The following is a 26,507-nucleotide window of genomic DNA, read 5'->3' as shown; positions in this document are numbered from 1 at the left end:
GGACATCCTAGAAAGTGCTACCAGGAGTTCTGTGCATACTTTCACCAAGCATTACCATTTACCAATTTTTTCTAACTTCAGAGCTGGCTTTGCCACTGCAGTCTTGCAGGGCCTTATAGCTGGCCCTAATGCTGTCTAAATTCCTCCTCCCATCCTTAGCTTTGGGAATCTACCGAAATGTGATGACTGCAACAGTGAAACACGAAGAACATAGTACCGTTGTGTACACTTACCATAAATGTAGATGTTTGAGTGTATTCACTGTTGCAGTCCTGGTTACCCTCCCTCCAGCCCCCAGACTTCTTTTGGCTATACCTTTACTCTCCTTTACTATGCTTAAAAGCTTTTTGGTGTATTTGCTTTTTTGTTGGAGGTGTAACCTTGTATATTTATATTTAATTGCTTCCCATTAGGGGGGCACCTGACATTTGGGGCAGGAAAAAATGATGTAATGTTATCGACTGCATGCTTTATACCCCTGACTACCTGCCGTCATGGAAGATGAGACAGCAACTGACGCAGGACCCAAGACTTTGATAATCAGGCCGATTGAGGGATACTGCAAGCAGATAACCCAAATGTGATGACTGCAACAGTGAATACATTCAAACATCTACATTTATGGTAAGTGTACACAACTGTACTTTCTAGACCTCTCTCATCTAAACACTTTTTTGAAGGTGCCCACATTATGAATGTTGTCCCTTCAGACATTGTTTCCTCTTTTACTCCCTTAGGCCTATATGGTGTCTCTGGATCTCAAGGATGCTTATATCTATATTCCGATCCATCCCCTTTTCAGGAAGTTTTGCATTTCTCTGTTGCTTCTTGGCATTTCCAATTCTCTGCTTTGCCCTTTGGCCTTTCTATGGCCCTAAGGGTATTCACCAAATGCATCACTTCTGTGATTGCTTTTTGCAGACTTTAGGAGATCCAAATAGTTGGGTGGCCGCGGTGGTGCAGCGGTAAGCGTTGCCACCTCACAGCAAGAGGTTCTCTAGTTCGATTCTCGGCTGGGGTGCCTTCTGTGCAGAGTCTGCATGTCCTCCCTGTGGTCGCGTGGGTTTTCTCCGGGTGCTCCGGTTTCCTCCCACATCCCAAAGACATGCAGTAGGTGGATTCGACACTCTAAATTGGCCCTAGGTGTGTGTGTGTGTGTGTGTGTGTGTGTGTGTGTGTGTGTGTGTGTGTGTGTGTGCCTTCTGTGGAAGGTTGGGTGCCGGGCTGGCAACTCGACGTCGTAAAAACTCCACTGCCAATTATGAGTGGACAGATGATCCGCTGTGGCAACCCCTAACTGGGAAAAGCCGAAAGAAGAAGGGAATCCAAATATTTCCTTACTTGGACAACCTGCTGACTCAGGAATCCTCTCCAGAGATCCGTTTGCAAAATATTCATTTTGCCATTTCCCTTCTTCAGAGCCTGGGGTTCACAGTAAACTTCAAAAAGTCTTCTCCGACTCCTTCTCAGGATCATGTCTTTTTGGGTTACAGGATTCAGACTGTGCCTATGCTGGCATCCTTACCTCCTTCAAAAGCCTTAACTCTCAATGTTCATCGTGATACCCTGCTGCAGTCGTCACACTTGGGTTATCCTGCCGTCAGGCGGTCCCGCAGTCGGCCAGAGTTCCAAAGTCTTGGTCCAGCGTCGGTTGCTGTCGCTTCCTCCCTGACGTCAGTGCGCCAGGGGTATATAACAGGCATCCAACGCCATTTTCTTCAGTCTTTCTTGCCACACGGTGCCCAAAGCAGAAGCAGTTCGCAAGTGCCGGTCAGCCGACACCTGAGATTTTCAAATCGAATTTCAGTCCGAAGTCTTCAATAAAGCTAAGTACCCCATTGGGGAACCTTTTCTTGCCTCAGTCCGATGTCAGAAAAAGTTAACAATTGCATTTCTTTTGGGAAGCAAATAACTCATAAGGACTTCCATTCTTATTGTATTCCTTGCCTAGGCCCAGACCACAATGTCACAGGTTGTCGGTTTAGTGTTAGGTTTAATAAACGAACTATCAAATGCCTTTTTTGACTTCACACATTACTTTGGTAGGAAATTTAATTATATCATGCCGTCGGAGCAGGCGACGACTGACATGCATAAAAAACGCAAGGATAAGGACAGGCAGCCTAGAACCAAGCCAGACTCTGAGGCCTCTGCTGGGCCTGTCGCCGGTTCTCCGGTTTTCAGTGAGGTGCCTACGCAGCCCCTGACGACCGTGGAAATAGAACCTCAGACAGCTTCGGATTCTCAAGCGGAGTGTACTAGGCCATTGCAACCATCATTAGGCCCTTCCAACACTGGAGCAGAAGGTGATCCCGGTGCAGTAGAAACGCCTTCTGTTTCAGAAGGTGTCTTCAGACCGACTACACTCACCATTAAATCTTATGCTAAGCTAAAAACTCCATTAAAACCAAAAAAGACTGTACATCAGTCTCCTGTTCAAGGCCCCATGCCTAAGAAACAGATGCTTAAGATGGCTGAAGATTTGATTCCCCTAATCAGGGGTTCCCATCCCCCTCCTGATAAAAGGCCAAGACAAGAGGAGGACTATGCTTCCTCTGACCAGGTTTCTATTTCCTCAGATTCTTCTGAGGAACAGGATTACACTTCTCCCCCTTATGAAGATTTTGATGCTGAAGACTCTATTCTCTCAGCATCTCCCCCTGAAGACTACTTCTTTGGAGAAACTTTACATACCATGAGGGAATATTTCCACTGGGAAGGCCAGGACTACTCTGATTCTAAGAAAAGGCTCCGAGAGTTTCTTTTACTACCCCAGCACAGACCACATGCTATCCCTCCAGTTTTAGATATTGTGGATGATGTTTACTTAGAGTCTAGTCTAAATCCAGACTCTCTAACTCCTGCTCCAGCCAAACCAGACAGATATTACAGAGTACCTGACGCACACAAATTCCTTTATAAAAGCCCTCTGGCTGACCCAGAAACAATTTCCCAGGGTCCCAAAGGGGCTAAAGCTTCTATGGCTAAAAATCTTGTACCCTCGGAAAGGGATTCCAGAGCTTTAGATAGATGGGGAAAGAAGATATACACCTCAGCTACTCTGGCTATGAGAGCATTAAATTGTCAGTTTCACATGCTGAAATATCAGCAATTCCTAATGTCTCAATTAAAACAAAAACTGAGCACACATTCTGAACAGTCTGAATTCAAGGAAATGCAGGATCTGTTGCATGCAGCTGAACAGGTGGGCAAACATACTTTACAATGTGGATTTGATTCATTGGAAGCTTCCTGTAGAGCAGCTGTTACTGGGTCTGTCATACACAGACATGCTTGGTTAAAAGAACAAACCCTACCTGATCATGTTAAAGCAAAATTATTGGATGCACCTTTACAGCAGGATGTCTTATTTTGTGTCAAAGCAGAAGAGGTTTTAAAGAAAATGGAGGATAAGGCAAAGTCTATGCAGACTGTCAAGGTTTTTTTTTACAGGTACACCCCCCTCGTTTCAGCAGAAATTGGCCAACAAAAAACTGGTCCTTTCCAGCTTCTGACAGACCACAGAGGGGCAAATACAGATGCCCAAGGGGCAGAGGTCAGTCACAAGGCCCTTACAAACCTCGCCAATGGGGTGCCACAACCCAGAAAGGAGGCAAAGACAGGCCCCAAGCTAGCAGAAGACAAACACAATGACTCAACTCTCCAACTACCAAGCAAATCTCTCCTGGCAGCTCTCTTGGGAGGAAAATTAGCATTTTTTGCAGACAACTGGCACATCATCACAAAAGACAAATGGGTCCTAAACATTGCCTCACAAGGATACAGATTCTACTTTCATACCTTGCCAAGGATAAAAGGAATGCCAAACCTGCCACCAAATCAATGGGCAGAGGCACAAAAACAAATTACAGCTCTCATGGACATGAGAGCCATTCAACAGGTACCTGCACAGGAGCAAGGACAAGGATTTTACTCAAGACTCTTTCTAGTCCCCAGAAAGGACAAAGCATGGAGACCCATTCTGGATCTTTCAGTTCTGAACACCTATCTGCAAGTACCAAAATTCAAGATGCTAACACTACAGCAGCTTCTTCCCATGCTGGGCAAGAAGACTTGGCTAGTAACGTTGGATCTCAAGGAGGCATACCTGCATGTCCCTATCAGATAAAATTGCAGAATATACCTCCGCTTCATTGCAAGTTCAGCCCATTATCAATTCTCTGCACTGCCCTTTGGCTTATCTACTGCGCCCAGGGTCTTCACAAAATGCCTGGCACCAGTAATTGCATACTGCAGACAAAGAGGAATTCAAATATACCCATACCTGGACGACTGCCTTATTCAAGCAGAAAGCAAGGACATTCATTTAAAATATCTGGCATTTGTCAAACACCTTCTAAGTTGCCTAGGGTACACAGTAAACGAAAAGAAGTCAAAACTAGTGCCCTCACAAAACATAATATTCCTGGGTGCCAGCTTGAATACAACGGCCCAGATGGCTTATCTCACGCCAGATAAGCAGCAACAGCTGACTCAATACTTCAAAATAATGGCAACAAAGACCCAACTCCCTGCAAGAAAAATTCTGCAGGCCTTGGGATTCATGGCATCTTGCATACTACTAATACCATTTGCAAAACTGCATATGAGGAAATTACAATGGTACCTGAAAAGCGTATGGACTCAGCACAGCCACAGCTTGGAAACAATGATACCACTCATTCCCTGCCTTCAATAGGAGTTTCTATGGTGGGCACAGGCATGTCACCTCAACAAGGGTCAGCCTTTCACATTACCCACAGCCAAGCAAACTATGACAACAGATGCATCGGACTATGCCTGGGGAGCACACATGGCAGGACAGTGCATTCAGGGCAAATGGACTACAGAGCAAAGGCATCTGCATATCAATAAAAAAAGGAAATGCTAGCAGTACAGAATGCCCTAACAGCTTTCAAGGACCTCTTACACCCAGGACAACTAATAATAAAGACAGACAATACCACAGTAGTGTGGTACATCAACAAGCAAGGGGGCACACACTCCTACCCTCTATGCAGGCAAGCAATGACCTTGTGGAACACAGCGCTCTCTTACCAAGTTCAACTATAAGCACAATTCCTGCCAGGAAAGAAAAACACATTGGCAGACGACCTAAGCAGAAACATCATGGATCCCCATGAGTGGAAACTGGATCCACAAGTATTTGCAATGATAACTGAAAAATGGGGTCTCCCAGACATAGATCTGGTTGCCATCCCCCAAAACTATCAACTTCAAAATTTTTGTACAAGGACATTCCACCCACAAGCTCGGAAAGTGGACGCCCTCTCATTCAGTTGGAAAACATTAACAGTGTATGCCTTTCCTCCACTGCCTCTTCTAGCAAAGGTGCTGCTGAAAGTCATATTAGAGAGGCCACAAATGATACTCATTGCACCAGACTGGCCACGCCAGCACTGGTATCCAATTCTAAAGAACATGGCCCATGGCCCACCATGGATTTTACCACAAATTCCTCACCTGCTCACCCAGCGAGACAGTCAAATTCTGCACAGCCAGCTCAAGACTTTAAACCTGGCTGCATGGCAAATTACCTAAACAATCAACTAACACCTCTATCCAAAGCTGTTATGGATGTCATTCTGGAGGCCAGGAGGCCCAGCACCAGGAAAACCTATTCAGACAAATGGAAAAGATTTTGTGCCTGGAACCAGGCTAAAGGACAAAATCCCCTTGATCCAAACATTCCTCAGATTCTACAATATTTAACTGAGATGCTGCACAAAGGACTTTCCTTTTCATCTATTAAGATCCATGCCTCAGCAATTTCAGCTCATTACAACACGGATCCTCCTTTATTTTCACATCCACTCCTAAGACAGTACCTCAGAGGGGCTAAGAACATAAGACCGCCCAGGAGAGCACCAACACCTACTTGGGATCTCAACTTTGTTCTGGAAAAACTTACACTGCTGCCCTTTGAACCAGCTTTCTCAGCTGATTTAAAGTTTCTTTCATGGAAAACTGCCCTGCTGCTAGCAATAACTTCAGCTAGAAGAGTCTCAGAGCTACAGGCACTAATGGCAGTGGAGCCTTTCCTCATTTTTCATCAAGACAGAGTCTCTCTGCGAACTAACCCTTCCTTTATGCCAAAGGTGGTATCCACTGTGCCCCTAAACCAAACCATTCATTTGCCCACCTTTTTTCCAAATTTCCAGAACAAAGGAGAAAGACTCCTGCACTCTTTGGACATTCACAGACAATTGCGTTACTACTTGGATAAAACTAAGTCTTTCAGAAACTCTGACAAGCTCTTTGTAGCCTATGCTGCAGGATCACAAGGAAAAGCCATTTCAAAACAGACCATTTCAAAATGGATAGGACATTGCATACGTTTCTGCTACACGCATCATGGAAAACCGGTACCTGCTAGCATTAGGCCCCTCTCCACCAGGGCTACAGCTACATCAGCAGCCTTTCTCAGGGGGGTGCCAAACAAGGATATTCTGGAAGCTGCAACTTGGAGTTCAGTGCACACTTTCACCAAACATTATCACTTACCTCTATATTCTAAGACTAGAGCTGGCTTTGCCACTGCAGTTTTGCAGGGCCTACTAGCTTCTTCTAACCCTGTTTAACTCCACCACCCATCCTTAGCTTTGGGATTCAACCCAAGTGTGATGACTGCAGCAGGATAACACGATGAACATAGTACAGTTTTGTACCTACCATAAATGTAGATGTTCGAGTGTTCACCCTGCTGCAGTCCAGGTTACCCTCCCTCCATCCCCTCTGAACTAGCTGGACTTATCCATACCTTTCTATCCTATACAACCTCTGTGGTGTATTTGCTTGTGACTGAAAGTATTGTTTCATTTTTACTTGTATATTTTTATATAGCAATAAGTATTGCCTACCTGTTTGGGGGCACCTGACATCTGGGGCAAGAAAAACTGAAGAAAATGGCGTCGGATGCCTCTTGTATATCCCTGGCGCACTCACGTCAGGGAGGAAGCGACAGCAACCGACGCTGGACCAAGACTTTGGAACTCTGGCCGACTGCGTGACCGCCTGACGGCAGGATAACCCAGGTGTGATGACTGCAGCATGGTGAACACTCGAACATCTACATTTATGGTAGGTACAAAACTGTATTTTTCCTTCTTTCAGACTCTTCTTCCTCTGACCTCCATTTCAGCCAGGAAGCGTCTGAGAGCTCCGGGTTTCATGGCATTCACGACTGCTATGCTTCCTTTGGCCAAACTCCACATGAGTAAGTTTTGGTGGTTTCTGAAGTCAGTTGGCTTTTGCATTTCATTTGTATTCTGTATTTACGTTAAGAATGGGTAAACAGTCTGATACAAAATGGGGCCGTTTATGCTATGACCTGGGCTACCTTTAATGGAGGCGGAACTTATGTAGTCCTTGATGCCTTGTATTTGACTAATACTCTGATGACCCAATGGATGACTTTTTTGAAAAAGAAGCAACTACTCAGAAATGTAAAAGACCTTTATGAGCCCCTCAAAGAAGAAGCCAGCTTGTAGAGCAAACATTTTCTTGAAGTGTCATACTGTCTTACTTCAGCAAGTTTTGATAATTAAGTCGCTCATGGATGACTTCATTTGCCCAAAGTCAAATTCCAGATTGTTACACATAGAGGCTTCTCCATTTTTTCCTTGTTAGAGGGTTATCACTGTGGACCAGTGGCTGCCCAGTTTTGTCAAGGCTGACCTTGTCTTCGAGGTCTTAGCTACTCCTTCAAACAAGCTGTGGTCAGAGACAAAACCAATTCCACTGAAACTTGGCACAGGCCAAAACTCCGCTTGGAACAAGGCCAAGAGTTCTTCCACCTCTTCTTGTTTCCAAAGGGGGATGGAAGGTTTCTGTGTCATCATGCACCTTGAGCAACTTCAAAAAGCATACCCAATGTGCTTATCTTCAGATGGTGACTCTAAAGATCCTGCAGTTAGTGATGTCACTGACTGTTATGGTCACCTTCTGCACATCAGTGTCTGGGGTCCATACAAGAGCTGACAACACCCAGTAATGTGGCATATTAACATATAAGGCAACATTTAATCTTATCCCTTTTCCAGGCTCATCATATAGGTAAGAGACGTGGCCATTAACCTAAACATCCACCTACAGGCATTTTATATCCACAGTGATCAGAGCATATTAACAGATCAGCCTGATGCACTGGTTATGAATGGAAATTAGACAGAAAAGTTTTCCTTGATAATACAAAGATGTGGGTTACCACAAAATCACCACTGCTTGTTTTCTGTGTTCTCCCTTTTTGCACAGAGACCAGCAAGGCTTCTGCATTTTCCATCCAGTAGAACCAGGTGCTAATTTATGCATGGTCCCATCCTACTCATTCCCAGGATTCTGTTCAAAGTAAGAAGAGAAAAAAGTTCATCCTCACCTCAGCACTGGCCAAGGCAGATGTGGCTGTCCCACTTATCTGTATGTTTTGTAACCTTCTAGCAAAATGAAAAGGAACGTGAATGTGTGTCAGTCTCGTATCCCTCATACTGAAATCCTGTGAGATTTCAGGCTTGATTCTCCTCAATATTTGTTTTCCTTCTCCCTGTCTTCAGAAGTAAGTAGTAAACATTTTGCATGAGGTTTGTAACTAGTGCAGTGGAAAGGATTTTCCTCTTGGTGCAGTAGCCAAAGCTAGGGTCGTTGTGCTGCCAGCGTTCCTTACAATCTTCGATACCTTATAGTCCTCTTGGCTTTCCTGTTTGTTGGTGTGCATCTGTCTGCCATCTCTGTATGCTTGCCACTGCGTCTTTCTATTGCCGTATGTTATGCAGCACTATTGTTTTTTGAGGGTATCCTTCATCTGAGGACATCAAGAAAACCTGATGTTCATCGTGTTACACTGCTGCAGTCATTACACTTGGGTTATCCTGCCGTCAGGCGGTCCCGCAGTCGGCCAGAGTTCCAAAGTCTTGGTCCGGCGTCGGTTGCTGTCGCCTCCTCCCTGACGTCAGTGCGACAGGGGTATATAAGATGCAGCCGACGCCATTTTCTCCAGTCTTTCTTGCCACGCGGTGCCCGAAGCAGAAGCAGTTCGCAAGTGCCGGTCGGCCGACTCCTGAGATTTTCATTCCGAATCCAGAACCGAAGTCTTCTAAAAAAGCGAAGTACCCCGTTGGGGAAACTTTTTCTTGCCTCAGACCAATGTCAGTAAAAGTTAATAACTGTATTTCTTGTGGGAAGCAAATACCTCATAAGGATTTCCACTCCTATTGTATTCCATGCCTAGGCCCTGACCACGACGTCACTGGTTGTCGGTTTTGTGCTAGGTTTAACAAGCACACTATTAAAACGTCAGTTTGATTTTGCCCGACATTATTTTGGTAGAAAATTCAATTACACCATGCCATCGGAAATTCCAATGACCGCAATGCAAAGCGCAAGGACAGGCATCCGAGGCCCAAAACGGACGACGAGGCCTCTTCTAGGCCAGTCGCCAGTTCTCCGGTTTTCAGCGAGGCACCTACGTAGCCCCTGACGACCGCTTCCACAGAACCACAGACCGCCTCCGACTCTCGCGTGGAGCTGGCTGGGCCTTTGGACGCACTAGGCCTTCAGTTTACCGATCCTAAACCTACAGAGGAAACGAAGTAGCTGAGCAATCAACAGCTACAGAGGATGTTTTCAGACCTATGCAGCTAACTATTAAACCCTCTGTTAAGTATAAGCCCCCCTTAAAGGCTAAGAAACAGACACAACTCTCTCCAGGACAGGCTTCCATGCCTAAGAAACAAATGCTAAAAATGGCCAAGGACCTAATCACAGTGATCAGGGGGTACCATCCCCCTCCTGATAAAAGGCCCAGGCAGGATGCAGACTATGAATCTTCTGACCAGGTGTCCATTTCCTCTGACTCTTCCTTGGACCTAGGATATTCTTTACCCCCTTATGAGGATTCTAATGCTGAGGAATCAATTCCATCAGCCTCTCCGCCAGAGGATTACTCCTTTGGGGAGACCTTATGTACCATGAGAGGGCATTTCCATTGGGAAGGCCAGGATTACTCAGAATCCTAGAAAAGACTCTGAGACTTCCTTTTACTGCCCCAACACAGACCCCTTGCCATCACACCAGTTTTAGACATTGTGGATGATGTGTACACTGAATCCAGTTTGAACCCTGACTCCTTACCCCCAGCCCCAGTTAAACCTGATAGATATAACAGAGTCCCTGACTCTCACAAATTTCTGTACAAAAGCCCTGTTGCTGACCCTGAAACTGTTTCTCAGGGATCCAAAGGGATTAAGGCCTCATCAGCAAAAAACTCAGTTCCCTCTGACAGAGATTCCAGAGCATTAGACAGATGGGGAAAGAAGGTATATACGTCTGCCACTTTAGCAATGAGAGCCTTGAATTGCCAGTTTCACGTGCTAAAATATCAGCAATTTTTGATGTCTCAGTTGAAACAAAAGATGCTTCCAGATTCAGATCCTCCTAACTTGAAAGAAATGCAGGATGTATTGCATGCAGCCGAACAAATAGGAAAACATACTTTGCAATGTGGGTTTGATTCCTTAGAGGCTTCCTGTAGAGCAGCAGTTACAGGCTCTGTCATTAGAAGGCATGCTTGGTTAAAAGAACATCCGTTACCAGATCATGTTAAGGTCAAACTATTAGATGCACCTTTGCAGCTGGATGTGCTGTTTTGGAGTTAAGGCAGAGGAGGTATTAAAGAAGATGGAGGATAAGGCAAAATCTATGCAAACAGTGAAAGATTTCTTACAGGTTCAGCCTCCTCGTTTTAGCAGAAATTGGCCAACAAAGAATTGGTCCTTTCCAGTCACAGATAGACCTCAAAGGGGCAGATACAGACGTCCAAGAGGTGGAGGTCAGATGCAAGGCCCTTACAGGCCTCGACAATGGGGCACACCAGGCCAAAAAGAAAGGGAAGACAGACCTCAGCCTTATAAAAAACAGCCTCAATGACTTTCCACTACAGCTGCCAAACAGCTCTCTCTTGGCAGCCCCCTTAGGAGGAAAACTGGCACTTTTCTATCACAACTGGCATTGCATCACCTAAGACAAATGGGTTTACAACATTGTATCTCAAGGTTACAGGTTCCATTTCCACACCTTTCCAAGGCTAAAAGGAATGCCAAATCTGCCACCAAATCAATGGGCAGAGGCTCAAAGACAAATTACAGCACTCATGGACACTTGTAATAGGTGACTCTATCGTCAGGCTCACTGACATCCCGCTCACCAGGCTGAACAAGGAGAAGGTCACGGTGAGCTGCCTGTCGGGCGCTAGGATCCGCCACATAACACAAGCACTCGGGTCACTCCAAGGCAAGTACAAATATGACTCGGTCATTGTCCATGCTGGTGTGAATGACCTGAGACGTACCTCCCTGGACTACATGAAAAGAGACAGAGGAGCTCTCTGCGCATGTAGCCCAGGCCGGTATGACCCTGACCTTGAGTAGCATCTTACCCTCACCAAGAATGATGCCACAAAATGAAGACAAGATGATCAATTTCAACAATTGGCTTAAGTATTGGTGTCATTCAAAGGGGATCCAATGCCTGTCAGCCTGGGATGACATGCTCGACAAGCCACGATGCTTCGCTAGGGACGGCTTGCACCTATCACCCCTGGGCTTTCAGATATTGGCAAAGGCTCTTGCTACCCCCATAGTGCCTTTTTTAGGCAAGGCTCAAAAGACAAACCCACCTCCCTAGGTATCACAAGGGATAAGAAACTAAGAGTAATGCTACTCAATGCCAGAAGTCTAAACCTCAAGATGCATGCACTCGAAACTCTCCTTAACATGGAGAACATCGATATCTGTGCAGTAACAGAAACCTGGTTCAAGGCTCCCGAGAGCACCCCAGCACTACCAGGTTATACCTCATACCATGCTTTTCGGCCCCAAAACTTGGACCGAACCACAAAAGGAGGGGGAGTATCAATATTCGTCAAAGATACCCACACCTCCAGGTTGGTGGCACAGCACGAAGCATCAGAGACTATCCATGTGTAACTAACAGTGGGTAAAACTGCCCTCCAGTTTATAGCCTGCTGCAGACCACCCACCCAAACCCAGGAACTCCACTCGGCCTTCCTGAGAACACTGGAAAATATGAAGGTCTCTCCAAACACCATTATATTGGGCGACTTCAACTACCCAAACATAGACTGGGAGCATTACTCTAGCTCCAACACCCTAGCCCAAAGGTTCCTAGAATTTATAAACTCAAATGCTATGGAACAACTTGTTACCACTCCCACAAGAGGGGAAAACATACTGGACCTGATCATCACCAACATGGGGACTCTATGCTCCAGACCAGAAGTGTATCCCTCACTGGTAAGATCAGACCATAAACTAATCTCACTGGATATTCACATCCCGACCCCACCCCCTGCCCAGAAAACCACAGTGAAAAACTTCTCTAAAGCAAATTTCACACTCCTCAAAACCGAGGTGGAATCCTTCAAAGCCCCCAGGCCTGTGGAAAATATGGCCCAGACTGCAAAATCCTTATAAACGCATTCTGTGAACACCTTCAGGAATGCATGGATCATGCAATCCCAAATAAAACCAAGACCCAATGCTCCAAAGGCAGATGTCCTGTCTGGTGGACCCCAGCCATAAACAAACTATACAATAGAAGGAGGAAGCTACTACATGATAGAGCAAAATCCCAAAAAGGGAAAGCATTTCTGATCAGTATTAGCAAAAAACTACGGGCACTCATAAAATCGTCTAAGGCCAGCTTCGAGAGAAAAATTGCACAGGACACTAAGGATAATCACAAGGCTTTTTTTAGTTATGTTAGGAACCTGGGTGGGAATTCCCAGATATGCTCAGAATTAGTCCAAAATGACAAAAAATACACCGAACCAACAGACATTGCCAAAATCCTAGCTGACAGGTTCAGCGCAAACTTCTCCCCCCCCCTCCCCACCAAAAGGGCAAATATCTATCCCAGCAGAGTGCTGCCCCCCTGACATCTCAGATGCTCAGGTAAGAGCCGCCCTCTCCAAAGCAAAAAAAACACAGCATCAATGGGACCCAACGGTGTCCCGGGCTGCGTCCTACATGAAGAGCTAAACCCAAATATAAAACTACTGTTCAGTCTCAGCCTTACTACAGGATAAGTACCCAAAGAGTGTCGTACAGCAACGGTGGTCCCTCTCCACAAAGGTGGTGCCTCAACGGATCCTGGAAACTATCGCTCCATAAGCCTAACTAGCTTGGTCTGCAAAGCTATGGAAAGGATCATCATGGACCTTATAAATAAAGATATTGGGGACCTACAGACACTGGATCCTACCCAGTTCGGCTTTGTTAAGGGCAGATCCTGCCTCTTAAACCTGGTTGATTTCTTTGAAACAGTCACCAAGGCCATTGACGAGGGGAAGGTGGTCCACACAGCCTACCTGGACCTCGCAAAAGCCTTCGATACAATACCCCACTCGGGCATTATAGATAAGCTCACCAGCTTAAATATAAACCCCTATGTCACTAGATGGGTTGCAAACTGGCTCAAGGACAGAACCCACATGGTTAGAATTGCTGGAGCCATGTCAGACTCCAAACCAGTTACAAATGGCATCCCACAAGGCTCAGTCCTGGGACCTCTCTTGTTCGGTATATATTTCCTCAGAGGTACAGGCCAACACGGAAGGACTGTGACTGACCAAGTTCGCAGATGACTGCAAACTGGGTGCCATAATCGACTCTCCAGCCGACACAAGCATCCTCCAAAAGGGCCTCATAGAAACAGACAACTGGTGCCAGAGCCATGGCCTCAAGCTAAACGCCAAAAAGTGTATAGTCATCCGCTTTGGCAAAAACAAAGTGCCCACAAATTACCCCATAAGTGGTAATCCATTAAGTACGGAAGAAGTAATTAGGGACCTGGGGACCCAAGTTGATAGCAATCTCTCATTTGACAACCACGTGGCCAAAGTGGTTAGAAAAACATTTTATATAGCCCACCTAATCATGAATGGATTCACATCTAGATCAGGGGAGGTCATTGTGCCTCTTTACTCATCCCTCATCAGGCCCATAATTGAGTACAGTGCCCCTTTTGGGATGTACCTTACCAGACACCTGCAGCAACTGGAAAGACCCCAACAGTACCTCACCAAGAGGATCAAAGGGCTCAAACAGATGCCATATGCTGCCCGGTTAAAGAAACTCCAGCTCTACTCAGTGGCATATACCGCCTGCTCAGAGGCGATCTGTGCCTGACGTATAAAGCCATGTCCAACCCGGAATTAATGGACATGCTGCACCTCAGAAAATCCAAATCCCATCGAGCTACGCACTCGAGAGACTTGAACCTCAGCACTGAAATAAATAGGACATGCTGGAGGGACACATTCATAACCCAGAGGCTCCCTTCACTCTGGAATAAAATCCCAGTCCAGGTTAGGCAGAGTCCCTCATTGACTCTCTTCAAGAGGAATCTTGATGAGTGGATGGGGGATCGTAGGTTTACCCCAGGTATCACTTCTGTGTCACTGTTAGACAGAGGCACAGTATACTAACCTCAAAAAAGGGCATAGCAAAATTAATTTAAAATGGGTGGCGAAAGCCAAACACACTCTGGCTAGACTTATAAATGCCCTAGGGCAGATAGCCTAGTATGAACCTATGAGAGCTATTCAAAAGGTACCACCACAGGAACAAGGACAAGGATTTTACTCAAGACTCTTTCTGGTTCCCAGAAAGGACAAAGCCTGGAGACCCATTCTGGACCTTTCTACACTAAACACTTACCTGGATGTTCCGAAATTCAAGATGTTGACACTACAGCAACTTCTTCCCATGCTGGGCAAGAAAGCCAACTCGTGACTTTGGACCTCAAAGAGGCATACCTGCATGTCCCTATCAGACAAAATTGCAGAAGATACCTCAGATTTTTAGCTGGTTCAATGCACTATCAATTCTCTGCACTGCCCTTTGGCTTATCTACTGCGCCCAGGGTCTTCACAAAGTGCCTGGCACCAGTAATTGCATTTTGCAGGTAAAAAGGAAATCAAATTTATCCATACCTGGATGACTGCCTGATTCAAGCAGAGAGCAAGGACATTCTACTAAATCATCTGGCGTACGTAAAAAAGTTAAGTTGCCTGGGGTACACAGTAAACGAAAATAAATCAAAACTAGTGCCCTCACAACAGATAATATTCCTCGGTGCCAGCTTGAACACAATGGCCCAGATGGCTTATCTCACGCCAGACAAGCAAGGACAACTGACTCAATATTTTCAATTAATAGCAACAAAGATCCAATTCCCTGCAAGAAAAATTCTGCAGGCCTTAGGCTACATGGCATCTTGCATACTACTAATTCCATATGCCAGACTGCATATGAGGACACTACAATGGTACCTAAAGAGTGTATGGTCTCAGCACTGTCAAAGTTTGGAAACAATTATACCACTAATTCCTTGCCTACAACAGTAGTTTCGATGGTGGGCACAAGCTTGTCACCTCAACAAGGGACAGCCTTTCACTCAACCCACAGCCAGGCAGACACTGACAACAGATGCATTGGATTACGCCTGGGGAGCACACATGGCAGGAAAATGTATCCAGGGCGAGTGGCCCACAGAGCAAAGACATCTCCACATCAATCAAAAAGAGATGCTAGCTGTACAAAATGCTATTATAGCTTTCAAGGACCTACTGCATCCTGGACAATTTCTATTAAAGACAGACAACACCACAGTTATGTGGTACATAAACAAGCAAGGGGGCACACACTCCTACCCCCTCTGCAGACAAGCCCTGACCTTGTGGAACACAGCTCTAAACTACCAAGTTCATCTGCAAGCACAATTCCTGCCAGGAGAGAAAAACACACTGGCAGACGACCTAGGCAGAAACATTATGGACCCACATGAATGGGAACTGAACCCACAAATATTCAGAATGATAACACAAAAATGGTGGAGCCCAGACATAGATCTGTTTGCTACCCCAAAGAACTGAAATTCTGCACAAGGAGCTACCATCCACAAGCGTGGAAAGTGGATACCCTCTCATTCAGCTGGAAAAAACTACAAGTATACACTTTCCCCCCTTTACCTCTCCTTCCAAAGGTACTCATAAAAGCCAGGCAGGAAGAGCCAAAAATGATATTGATTGCACCAGACTTGCCACGCCAGCACTGGTACCCGATCTTAAAGAACTTGACACAAGAAACACCCTGGATTTTACCACAAATTCCACAGTTGCTGACTCGGCACAACAATCAGATACTTCACAGCCAGCTAAAGACCTTAAATGTAGCTGCATGGAAAATTCCTTAGTCAAGCAAGCAGTGCCTCTCTCCAAAGCTGTTATGGATGTCATTCTGGAGGCCAGAAGGCCTAACACCAGGAAAGCGTACTCGGACAAATGGAAGAGATTCTGTGCCTGGAACCAAGCGCACAGCCTTGACCCTCTAGTCCCAAACATTCCTCAGATACTTCAATACTTAACTGAGGTGCTGGACAAGGGCCTCTCTTTTTCATCCACCAAGATCCACGCCTCAGCTATCTCTGCTCATTACAACACGGATCCACCAATTTTTTTCTAATCCTTTGCTCAAACAATACCTCAGAAGGGCTAAAAACATAAGACCGCCCCGTAGAGCACCAACACCTACTTGGGACCTGAATTTTGTTTTGGAAAAATTAACTTTACCTCCTTTTGAGCCAGCTAACACAGCAGAATTAAAATACATCTCTTGGAAAACTGCTCTGCTACTGGCAATAACATCAGCACGAAGAGTTTCAGAATTACAGGCACTAATGGCAGTGGAACCTTTCCTCGTCTTCCACCAGGACAGGGTGTCTTTAAGAACCAACCCTACGTTTATGCCAAAGGTGGTATCAAGTGTGGCTCTAAACCAAACTATTCACTTGCCAACTTTTTATCCAAAACCACAGAACAAAGGGGAGAGACTACTACATTCTTTGAACATTCACAGACAGTTACGCTTCTACTTGGACAAAACCAAAGCTTTCAGAAAAACTGATCAACTATTGGTAGCATATGCTGCAGGAGCACAGGGAAAAGCCATTTCTAAACAGACTATCTGAAAATGGATAGGGCACTGTATACATTTTTGCTATACCCACCATGGGAAACCTGTACCTAGCAGCATTAGTTCTCACTCCACCAGGGCAACAGCCACTTCAACTGCCTACCTCAGAGGAGTACCTACCAAGGATATTTTGGAAGCAGCACCATGGAGTTCTGTGCATACCTTCACCAAACATTACCATTTGCCTTTATACTCTAAATCCAGAGCTGGCTTTGCCACTGCTGTACTGCAGGGACTTATAGCCACCCCTAATGCCTTATAGATCCAGCCTCCCTACCTCAGCTTTGGGACTCCACCCAAGTGTAATGACTGCAGCAGTGTAACACGATGAACATAGTACAGTTTTGTACCTAACATAAATGTAGATGATAGAGTGTTGATACTGCTGCAGTCCAGGTTACCCTCCCTCCTTCCCCTTTTACTTTCTGGTATTTACCTAGGGCATATACCCTTTATTACCTATGGGGAGTATTTGCTGGTAACTAAAAATGGTTGTTTGCTTTTCTTTTGTATTGTTTACTAGCAATTTGTATTGCCTACCTATTTGGGGGCACCTGACATCTGGGGCAAGAAAAACTGTAGAAAATGGCATCGGCTGCATCTTATATACCCCTGTCGCTCTGACGTCAGGGAGAAGGTGACAGCAACCGATGCCGGACCAAGACTTTGGAACTCTGGCCGACTGCGGGACTGCCTGACGGCAGGATAACCCAAGTGTAATGACTGCAGCTGTGTTTTCACTCGAACATCTACATTTTTGCTAGGTACAAAACTGTACTTTTCTCCTCCATGATACTTGTAATTTGTAGCTGAGAAATCATTGTACATGCTTTCAGACCAACCAGTTCAACTATTCTAAAGTATCCATTTCTGATGGACTGGTGTTGGTAGTCGGCATTTCAGCATGGAACATTTCAGAACTCTAGGCTTTGATCTGCAGAGGGCCCTACAAAGTCTTTCACAAGGGCAGAGTATTAAAAAAGTGGTCCTGTCATGCCTAAGGTGGTCTTGGACTTGACCTTAACAAGTTCATCCAGCAACCTATGTGTCACAGCATCCCTTAAAGCAAGAAGAGGACTCTACACTTCATGGATATCTGGTATTATCCAAGCAGAACTGGGGGTCTTTACATAGTTGGATCAGCTTGTCCAGACCCCCTCCATGCAGAAGGACACAGATTGTTGGACCAACTTTTTGTCTCTTTCATGCCAGGCCAACAGTGAAAACTCCCTGTCTAAGCAGACCCTCTCTCAATGGCTTACCATCTGCATTACCCATGGCTGTGGTAATGATGGAAAAACCTTGGCTAGCAAATAAGAGCAGATTCTGTAGATTCATCTGCCACCACTACATGTGTTCAGAAAAGTCTGTACTCAGAGTATCTGTTAGGGCAAAAGCTTCCATATGAGCCTCTAGCTGCACCTTTTCAACACAGCATGCTGCACCTTAAGCCAAAAAGCAAGCCAGATTCTGAAGCATAGTTCAAAAATGTGTATTGTAGCATTATTCCCCAGATGTGGAGTTAAGGCTGTCTTTTTTTTTTGCTATTGTTTTACATTCCGCCGTATGTACTGCAGCAATGATATGCTTAGAATTAACATTGTACAGTTATAGCAGTGTACACGCCAACACTGAAAGTGTTCAGATATACTGCCAGGTAGGAATTCTCACCTTCCTTCCCTGTCGTAACTCTTTCTCCTTACCTTCTGCTTGGAGGAGAGCAGGAATGTCTCCACTGCCTGGAATTCAATCCACTTGATATTTTGTGCCACTCAAGTATTTAGATGTAGATAGCTATGCATAGATGGCCTTATAGTCTTCAGGGTTTAGTCTTCCTGAGCGGATATCCTAGATAGTATATTAGGTTTGGGGGATGGATGTCTGTATTTTGATTCAGTGTATATATGTGTTTTTCCTTGACAGGATCCCTCTTATCCCTTAGGGTACAAGTGGCAGGGTTACTTCCCTTCTGGCTAGAGCTGGCTATTCTGGCACATTTACTAGTGATGATCCAGCTCGGATAAAGTACCTGAAGTTGGATTGGGTTACTCCTCTCCTTACAGCCAGGTTTCTAACTGATGTGCTTTGCATAAAAGTCGGCCTAGCACCTAGAAAGGGGACATCTGCACTGCTGTTGAAATCGTTTCAAAAGACAGATGTCCACCTGTGGCTAAATCCAGTTCTGTTGAAAGTAACACTGCAGTGATTCTGTATGTAAACATCTACCTTTATGGGGCATATGTAATACAGCCACACTTGTACTACTAGTGTGTGTATATGTGTACACACACACACACACACACACACACACACACACATGCATATATAAAAGCATTCCACATAATAGTCATTCCACATAATACTAATGCATGCAGTTCTGCTGCTTACATAATTTGTTGAGTTTGTTGTATAATGACAGTTCTGTATATCACAGCTTCATAGCTTTTTTTTTCTTATAAGTATTTCTTTTTTATAGGGTTGAATGTTGATGGATTATACAGAGTAAGTGGAAACCTAGCAATCATACAAAAATTGCGATTTGCTGTTAATCATGGTAAGTACTGTTTCTGGTTATGACAATTTTTAGGTGTGGATGCTAGTTTATTGTGTTCCACTTTGGAAAAAATGTAGCAGCTGACAGATTAAGCCTTTGAGAACTCTTGTTACCTTCTGAGCTGAGTCATGTAAACATTTTATTCAGCAGAGCTTGTGCTATACTGTTTGAACTGCAAGTGGAAAGTTCTGGTAGTGATGATGCAGCTCTCATCTTGTTAGTAACATACTCGTTTTTGAGGCAGTCTCAAGTTAAGTCCTTCAGTCTTGAGCAGTTAGCTTAGAGCCAGCACAGGCCAGCATTGTTTCCTTGCAATAGAAACATGGTGAAAGTATTTACGGGACATTTTTTTGAAGTTAAAAAAAAAAAATACAACACCTGAATTATGCCTTGGGGCTTACCCTTTGTATAGTAATTATCCATACCTCCATTTGGAAAATAAGATTGAATCAGATGCAAACACTGAGTGTCTGTCTTCCCTTTGCTGTTAAGACAAGACATAAAATGTCATCTAAATTTTTCTCTTAATAGATTCATAGGTGGTTACTAAGGTAATAGACCAAGAGCCATATTAAGCCTAACCAAGCTTACTCCAAATTTATCAAATATTGCTGACGTCAGAACTCCAAGGAATTTTACGGCTACGATATAGTATATATCAAGCATTGACAGACTGCCTCTGTCCATTAAGGACGTGGGTGCCAAACCAGGGGTAAATTTACAATTGCATTGGTACAAGTTGTAGTTGAATATGCTTAGAGGATTAGCTTAGTTCCACATGGATGGGAAGCCTTTTCCAGAGAACAGGTAATCTTTGATGCATACTCCTACCCCTTCAACATATCCTGTTTGTTACAAATTAGGCAGGCTCCTTAGAAATGGAGTTTCTGATGCTGTTTGTTTTGCAGATGTGGAACAAATACAGTGGTTCCCTTGTAGGCCATGTAACAGTCTGTAGGAGACCGAGTACAAGGGTACCAGGTTTTTAGACAGTCTGCATAGGACTTGTTTTAATGACTTTCTGGAAGAAGTAAACCAGGTTAAGTAGGCATGACCTGCCTTTAACAAAACTGAATTGGGTAGGGTCCATTGTCTGTAGGTTTCCTATATTAGTTATCAAACCTGTGATAATTTTTTCCACTGACCTTGCATTTGAGACTAGTCAGACTTATGGGTCCGTAGCTCCCAAAGTCTGCTGAAGGCACTCCCTTTGAGTAGAAGGGTTAACCATTGCAGTTCTCCATTTATTTGGCACAAAACCTGTCTGGAGGCTGTAATTTGTTTATTTTATTCATTTATTTATTTACATTTGTTTACCGGGAATTTCCAACTGGACACAGATCATTTTTCAGTGGAGACCCAGGGAGAAAAGCTCCACACAAAAATAGAGTTACATGAAGAAAAATTGATGTTCTTCGTGTTTCACTGTTGCAGTCATCACTCTTCGCTTATCCTGCCAGGAGTAGGCCTCAGTCGGCTTGAATACCAGAGAATTGGTATTTCTGCATCAGTTGCCGATGCTTCAGGATTGATGTCAGGTCATCAGTCTTTCTTGCCAAGGAGCCAGAAGCAGATGTCCTTCAAGGATGCATCTGCAGTCATAACAAATGGGTTGTCCTGCCTCAGGCAGCCCTTCGGTCGGCCGGATTCCAAAGTCTGGGTCTGGCCTCGGCTGATGTCGCACTTCACCCGACGTCATAGCTGCTGGGGTATAAAGGCATCAGCCGACGCCATTTTCCTCAGTCTTTCTTGCCGTGCGGTGCCCGAAGCAGAAGCGGTTCGCAAGTGCCGGTCGGTCAGATCCAGGGATTTCAACGTACCGAAGACTTCTAAAAAGCTAAGTACCCCGTTGGGGACTCTTTCTTGCCTCAGCCGATGTCAGACAAAGTAAATAGTTGTTTAACTTGTGGGAAACAAATACCTCATAAGGATTTCCACTCTTACTGCCTTCCTTGCTTAGGCCCAGACCACGACGTATCAGCTTGTTTAGCCTGTGCTTCCTTTAACCGACGGACTCTTAGACGTCGGTCGGAGTTTGCAGAAGAGTTTTTTGGCTCCGCTTTTGCATATAAAATGCCGTCGGAGACTCCGACTACACATTTAGCTAAAAAACGCAAAGAAAAGGACCGACACTCGCGGCCCGCGGTTTCGGCTGAAACCACGGTTAGGCCTACCACGAGTGTCTCTGTTTCGGCTGAAACAGAGACCTCGGTTCTCCCTTCGGCCGAAAGCATGCCTCTGATAACCGAGGCCACACAGGCCATGGCTGAGTCGGCTACAGAAATTCCTGCTGAAGTAGCAGGCACACAAGAGTTGTCTGACACTATTCCGTTGGACATCTCTACTCCTGCACGTGGGGCAGCTAGACCCCCTGCTTCTATGTCTATCAAGGCCTTTTCCAGGGCTAAAGCAGCCAAACTTTCCAAGGCCTTACCTTCAAAAGCTCCCTCTCACAGGTCTACCTCTAGTTCCCAGATTCTAAGCCTTGCTGAGGACCTTATTTCTCTGATCAGGGGAACCCATCCTCACCCAGACAGGGCCTCACAACCCCCTCCTGAAAAGAGGCCTAGGACTGAACCCACTGAACCTCTGTCCTCTGACTACTCCTCGGATGGTTCAGATGTATCGGACCATCAGGAAGGCCCGTACTCACCTTATGTGGATTCTGATGCAGAAGACTCCATTCCTTCTGCCTCTCCTCCAGAAGAATTTTCTTTTGGGGGAACCCTACACTCAATGAGGGAACACTTCAAATGGCAGGGTCAGGATTTTTCTGATTCTAGGAAAAGGCTAAGGACTTTTTTACACTTACCACAGCATAGGCCTTTAGCCATTCCACCTGTACTATCAGTTGTTGATGATGCATACAATGATGCCAGTACTGCCCCTGATTCTCTTCCACCGGCCCCTGCAAAGTCTGACAGATACTACAGGGTCCCGGATTCTCACTACCAATTGTATAAGGCTCATGCTGCAGACCCGGAAACCATTTCTCAGGGCCCTAAAGGTGTTGCAGCTGCCTCTGCCAAAAACCCCTACCCTCTGAAAGAGAATCAAGAGCATTAGAGAGATGGGGTAAAAAGGTTTATACATCTGCTACTCTTTCTGCCAGGGCTTTAAACTGTCAATTTCACATGATACAGTACCAGAAATTTTTGTTAGATCAGCTGAATAAAAAACTGGCCTATCCTGAACCTTTAGACCGTAAGTCCCTTCAGGATTTGGTACACAATTCTCAGCAGGTCAGTAATCATTTCTTAAAATGTGGCTATGATGCACTGGAGGCTTCATTTAGATCAGCTATGACTGGAGCAGTGATTCGAAGGCATGCCTGGTTAAAAGAACAATCCTTACCAGACCATGTTAAGTCTAAACTCCTGGATGCCCCTATGGAGAAACAAAGTTTGTTTGGCTCCCCTGCACAGGAGGTTCTAAAGAAAGTGGAAGAAAAAGCAAAATCTGTCCAAACAGTCAAGGATTTTTTGCAGGTCCAACCTCCGAGGTTTAGCAGAAATTGGCCTTCAAAGAATTGGTCCTTTCCAGACAACTCCAGAGCACAGAGAGGCAGAAATAGACGCCCAAGAGGCAGAGGTCAATCTAGGGGTGCCTACAGGGGTCGTCAGTGGCAACCTGCCAACCAAAGAAGTGCCGCCACAGCTGCGACTGAAACCACTTCTACAGGACAGACACAATGACTTGGCTCTGATTCCGCCTACCAGGGAACAACTGGAAGCACCCTTAGGCGGAAAGCTAGCCTTATTCTCAAGAAATTGGCATTGTATTACAAGAGACAAATGGACTTTACAAACAATAGACAAGGGCTACAGGTTTCACTTCCACACTCTACCAAAAAAGAGAGGAATGCCAAACCTTCCACCAAGCCAGAAATCAGAGGCTCTAAAACAAATTATAAGTTTACTAAGGATAAGAGCAATAGAAAAGGTACCATCTATGGAACAAGGCCAAGGATTTTACTCCAGACTATTCCTTGTACCAAGAAAAGAAAATCAATGGAGGCCTATTCTAGATTTGTCCGCACTGAACACATACCTCATTGTTCCAAAATTCAAAATGATGACCCTACAGCAACTTCTTCCCATGTTGGGCAAGGAGTCTTGGCTGGTGACTCTAGATCTCAAGGAGGCATACCTGCACGTCCCTATACGACCAGATTGCAGAAGACACCTCAGATTTCTTGCAAGATCAGAGCATTATCAATTCTCAGCATTGCCCTTTGGCTTATCTACTGCGCCCAGAGTATTCACGAAATGCCTGGCATCAGTAATTGCTCATTGCAGGCTTCAGGGAATTCAAATCTACCCATACCTGGACGACTGCCTTATACAAGCGGACAACAAGACAAAATTAATAAAGGATTTGGCCAATGTCATACAACTGCTGCAAGCCTTGGGATACACAGTCAACATACAAAAGTCAAGACTAGTACCATCTCAAAGGATAACATTTTTGGGTGCAGAACTGGACACAATAACTCAGATGGCTTTTCTCACAGAGGAAAAACAAAAGCAACTACCAGTCTATTTCATGGCATTAACAAGACAAACTCAGCTTACTGCAAGGAAAGTCCTGCAGGCCCTGGGTTACATGGCATCCTGCATAATATTGATCCCACATGCCAGGCTGCATATGAGAAAGTTACAATGGTACCTAAGGAATGTATGGTCTCAGCACAGACACAGTCTAGAAGTCCAGATACCAATCACTCCATGTCTGAAAAAAGAATTCCTGTGGTGGGCTCAGGTCTGTCAGACAAACAGAGGATTGCCTTTTCACAAACCACATCCAAAGCAAACTATCACCACGGATGCCTCAGACCTAGGCTGGGGGGCACACATGGAAGACAAGTGTATCCAAGGCCTATGGTCACAAGACCAGCTGAATCTACACATAAACCTAAAGGAGATGCTGGCAGTGAAACATGCAATCGAGGCATTCAGACCATTCATCCAGCAAGGACACCTGCTGATAAGGACGGACAATACCACAGGCATGTGGTACATCAACAAACAGGGAGGCACACATTCATACCCTCTATGCCGGACAGCAATGGACCTGTGGAACTTGGCCCTGAATCTCAACATCCAACTGCAGGCCAAATTTGTACCAGGAAAAGAGAATTCACTAGCAGACAGCTTAAGCAGGACTACCACGGATGCTCACGAATGGATGCTGCATCCAGATATTTTCAAAACCATAACAAAGAAATGGGGAATGCCAGAGATAGACCTGTTTGCCTCCCCACACAACCACCAACTGAAGAAATTCTGCTTAAGAGTATACCACCCACTTGCCTGGAGGGTGGACTCCCTTTCTTTCAGCTGGAAGGACCTGACAGTATATGCCTTTCCACCTCTTCCTTTGATGTACAAAGTTCTACTGAAGATCAGAGAGGAACAGCCAAAGGTAATTCTGATAGCTCCAGAATGGCCAAGGCAACATTGGTACCCACTACTGAGAAGCATGTCTCGGACGCATTCATGGCATCTACCTCTATGTCCTTTACTTCTAACGCGGAACAACTACAAGACCCTGCATCCAAACTTAAAAACACTGCAGCTAACTGCTTGGAAAATTGCATAAAACAAAACCAACTTGATTTATCTCAGAGGGTTAAGGACATTATCCTGGAGGCTCGCAGACCCTCTACAAGGAAAACATATTCAGCCAAATGGAAAAGATTCCTCATTTGGAGTGCAGAAAAGGGAAAAAATGTCACACTAGCAAACCTAGCACACATCCTGGAATACTTAGCAGAATTGTACCACAATGGCCTGTCCTATTCTTCCATTAAGATACATGCATCAGCAATTTCAGCAGAGTACAACATGGATCCTCCTGTCTTCTCTCATCCTCTCCTCAGACAATTTTTGAGAGGGATCAAAAATGTAAAGCCTCCAAGGAAACCACCTTTGCCTGCATGGGATCTCAATTTTGTGCTAGAAAAATTAACACTTCTCCCTTTTGAACCAGCAGCAACAGCAGACTTACAGTTCTTATCTTGGAAAACTGCCTTCCTGTTAGCAATCACTTCAGCAAGAAGGGTATCTGAGTTACAAGCATTAATGGCAGTGCAGCCTTTCCTTATCTTCCATCAGGATAGAGTGTCTCTGAGAACCAATCCTACTTTTATGCCAAAGGTGGTATCCAGGGTATCCTTGAACCAAGCCATACATTTACCTACATTCTTCCCCAACCCACAGAACAGGGGGGAAAAACTACTACACACCTTGGATGTACACGGACAACTGCGCTACTATCTGGACAGAACCAAGGCCAGCAGAAAAACTGACCAGCTTCTGGTAGCATATGCAACAGGAGTGCAAGGAAAAGCAATTTCAAAACAGACAATCTCAAAATGGATAGGAAATTGCATTTGATTTTGCTACTCATTTCATGGAAAGACAACTCCTGAAAATATCAGGCCTCACTCCACAAGAGCTACAGCCACCACTACAGCTTTCCTACGAGGAGTGGCTACCAAAGACATCTTAGAAGCTGCTACTTGGAGCTCTGTGCATACATTTGCCAAGCATTATAATCTTCCTTTATACTCCAGATCCCGAGCAGGTTTTGCAACTGCTGTTTTACAAGGGATCTTAACTACACCATCATTATCTTGGTGCCTCCTCCCCCAGTTTGGCTATGGTATTCTACCCATTTGTTATGACTGCAGATGCATCCTTGAAGGACATAGTACAGTTTTGTACCTACCATAAATGTAGATGTCCGATAGGTATGCATCTGCAGTCAGGATTTACCCGCCCTCCTTCCCCTCTGTGGTATTCCTAGGGTACTTACCCCTCTTTTAGCTAGCTGGGGGAATCTATTATGGTGTATTTGTTTGTATGTATATATGTATATAT

At 45.0% G+C, this 26,507-nt stretch overlaps 1 protein-coding gene across 9 annotated transcripts in view; it reads left to right on the top strand.

Annotated features, from left to right (window-relative positions):
* ARHGAP12 (Rho GTPase activating protein 12) overlaps positions 1-26,507 on the top strand; it is a 1,910,410-nt gene that overhangs the window by 1,748,016 nt on the left and 135,887 nt on the right. For 8 of the 9 annotated variants that reach the window (XM_044066699.1, XM_044066698.1, XM_044066693.1 and 5 more), the window contains one exon: positions 19,546-19,623. The exons of the other annotated variant lie outside the window; for it this stretch is intronic. In XM_044066699.1, the coding sequence (XP_043922634.1) occupies positions 19,546-19,623 (78 nt within the window). The remainder of the gene's footprint in view (positions 1-19,545; positions 19,624-26,507) is intronic. 9 annotated transcript variants of the gene reach the window in all.

The sequence above is a fragment of the Protopterus annectens genome, chromosome 3.part1 (genome assembly GCF_019279795.1).
Source record: "Protopterus annectens isolate FY-2018-M chromosome 3.part1, PAN1.0, whole genome shotgun sequence".
Lineage (NCBI taxonomy): Eukaryota > Metazoa > Chordata > Ceratodontiformes > Protopteridae > Protopterus > Protopterus annectens.
Note: the sequence above shows the minus strand (reverse complement) of the source record. Positions and strands in the feature narration are given on the sequence as shown.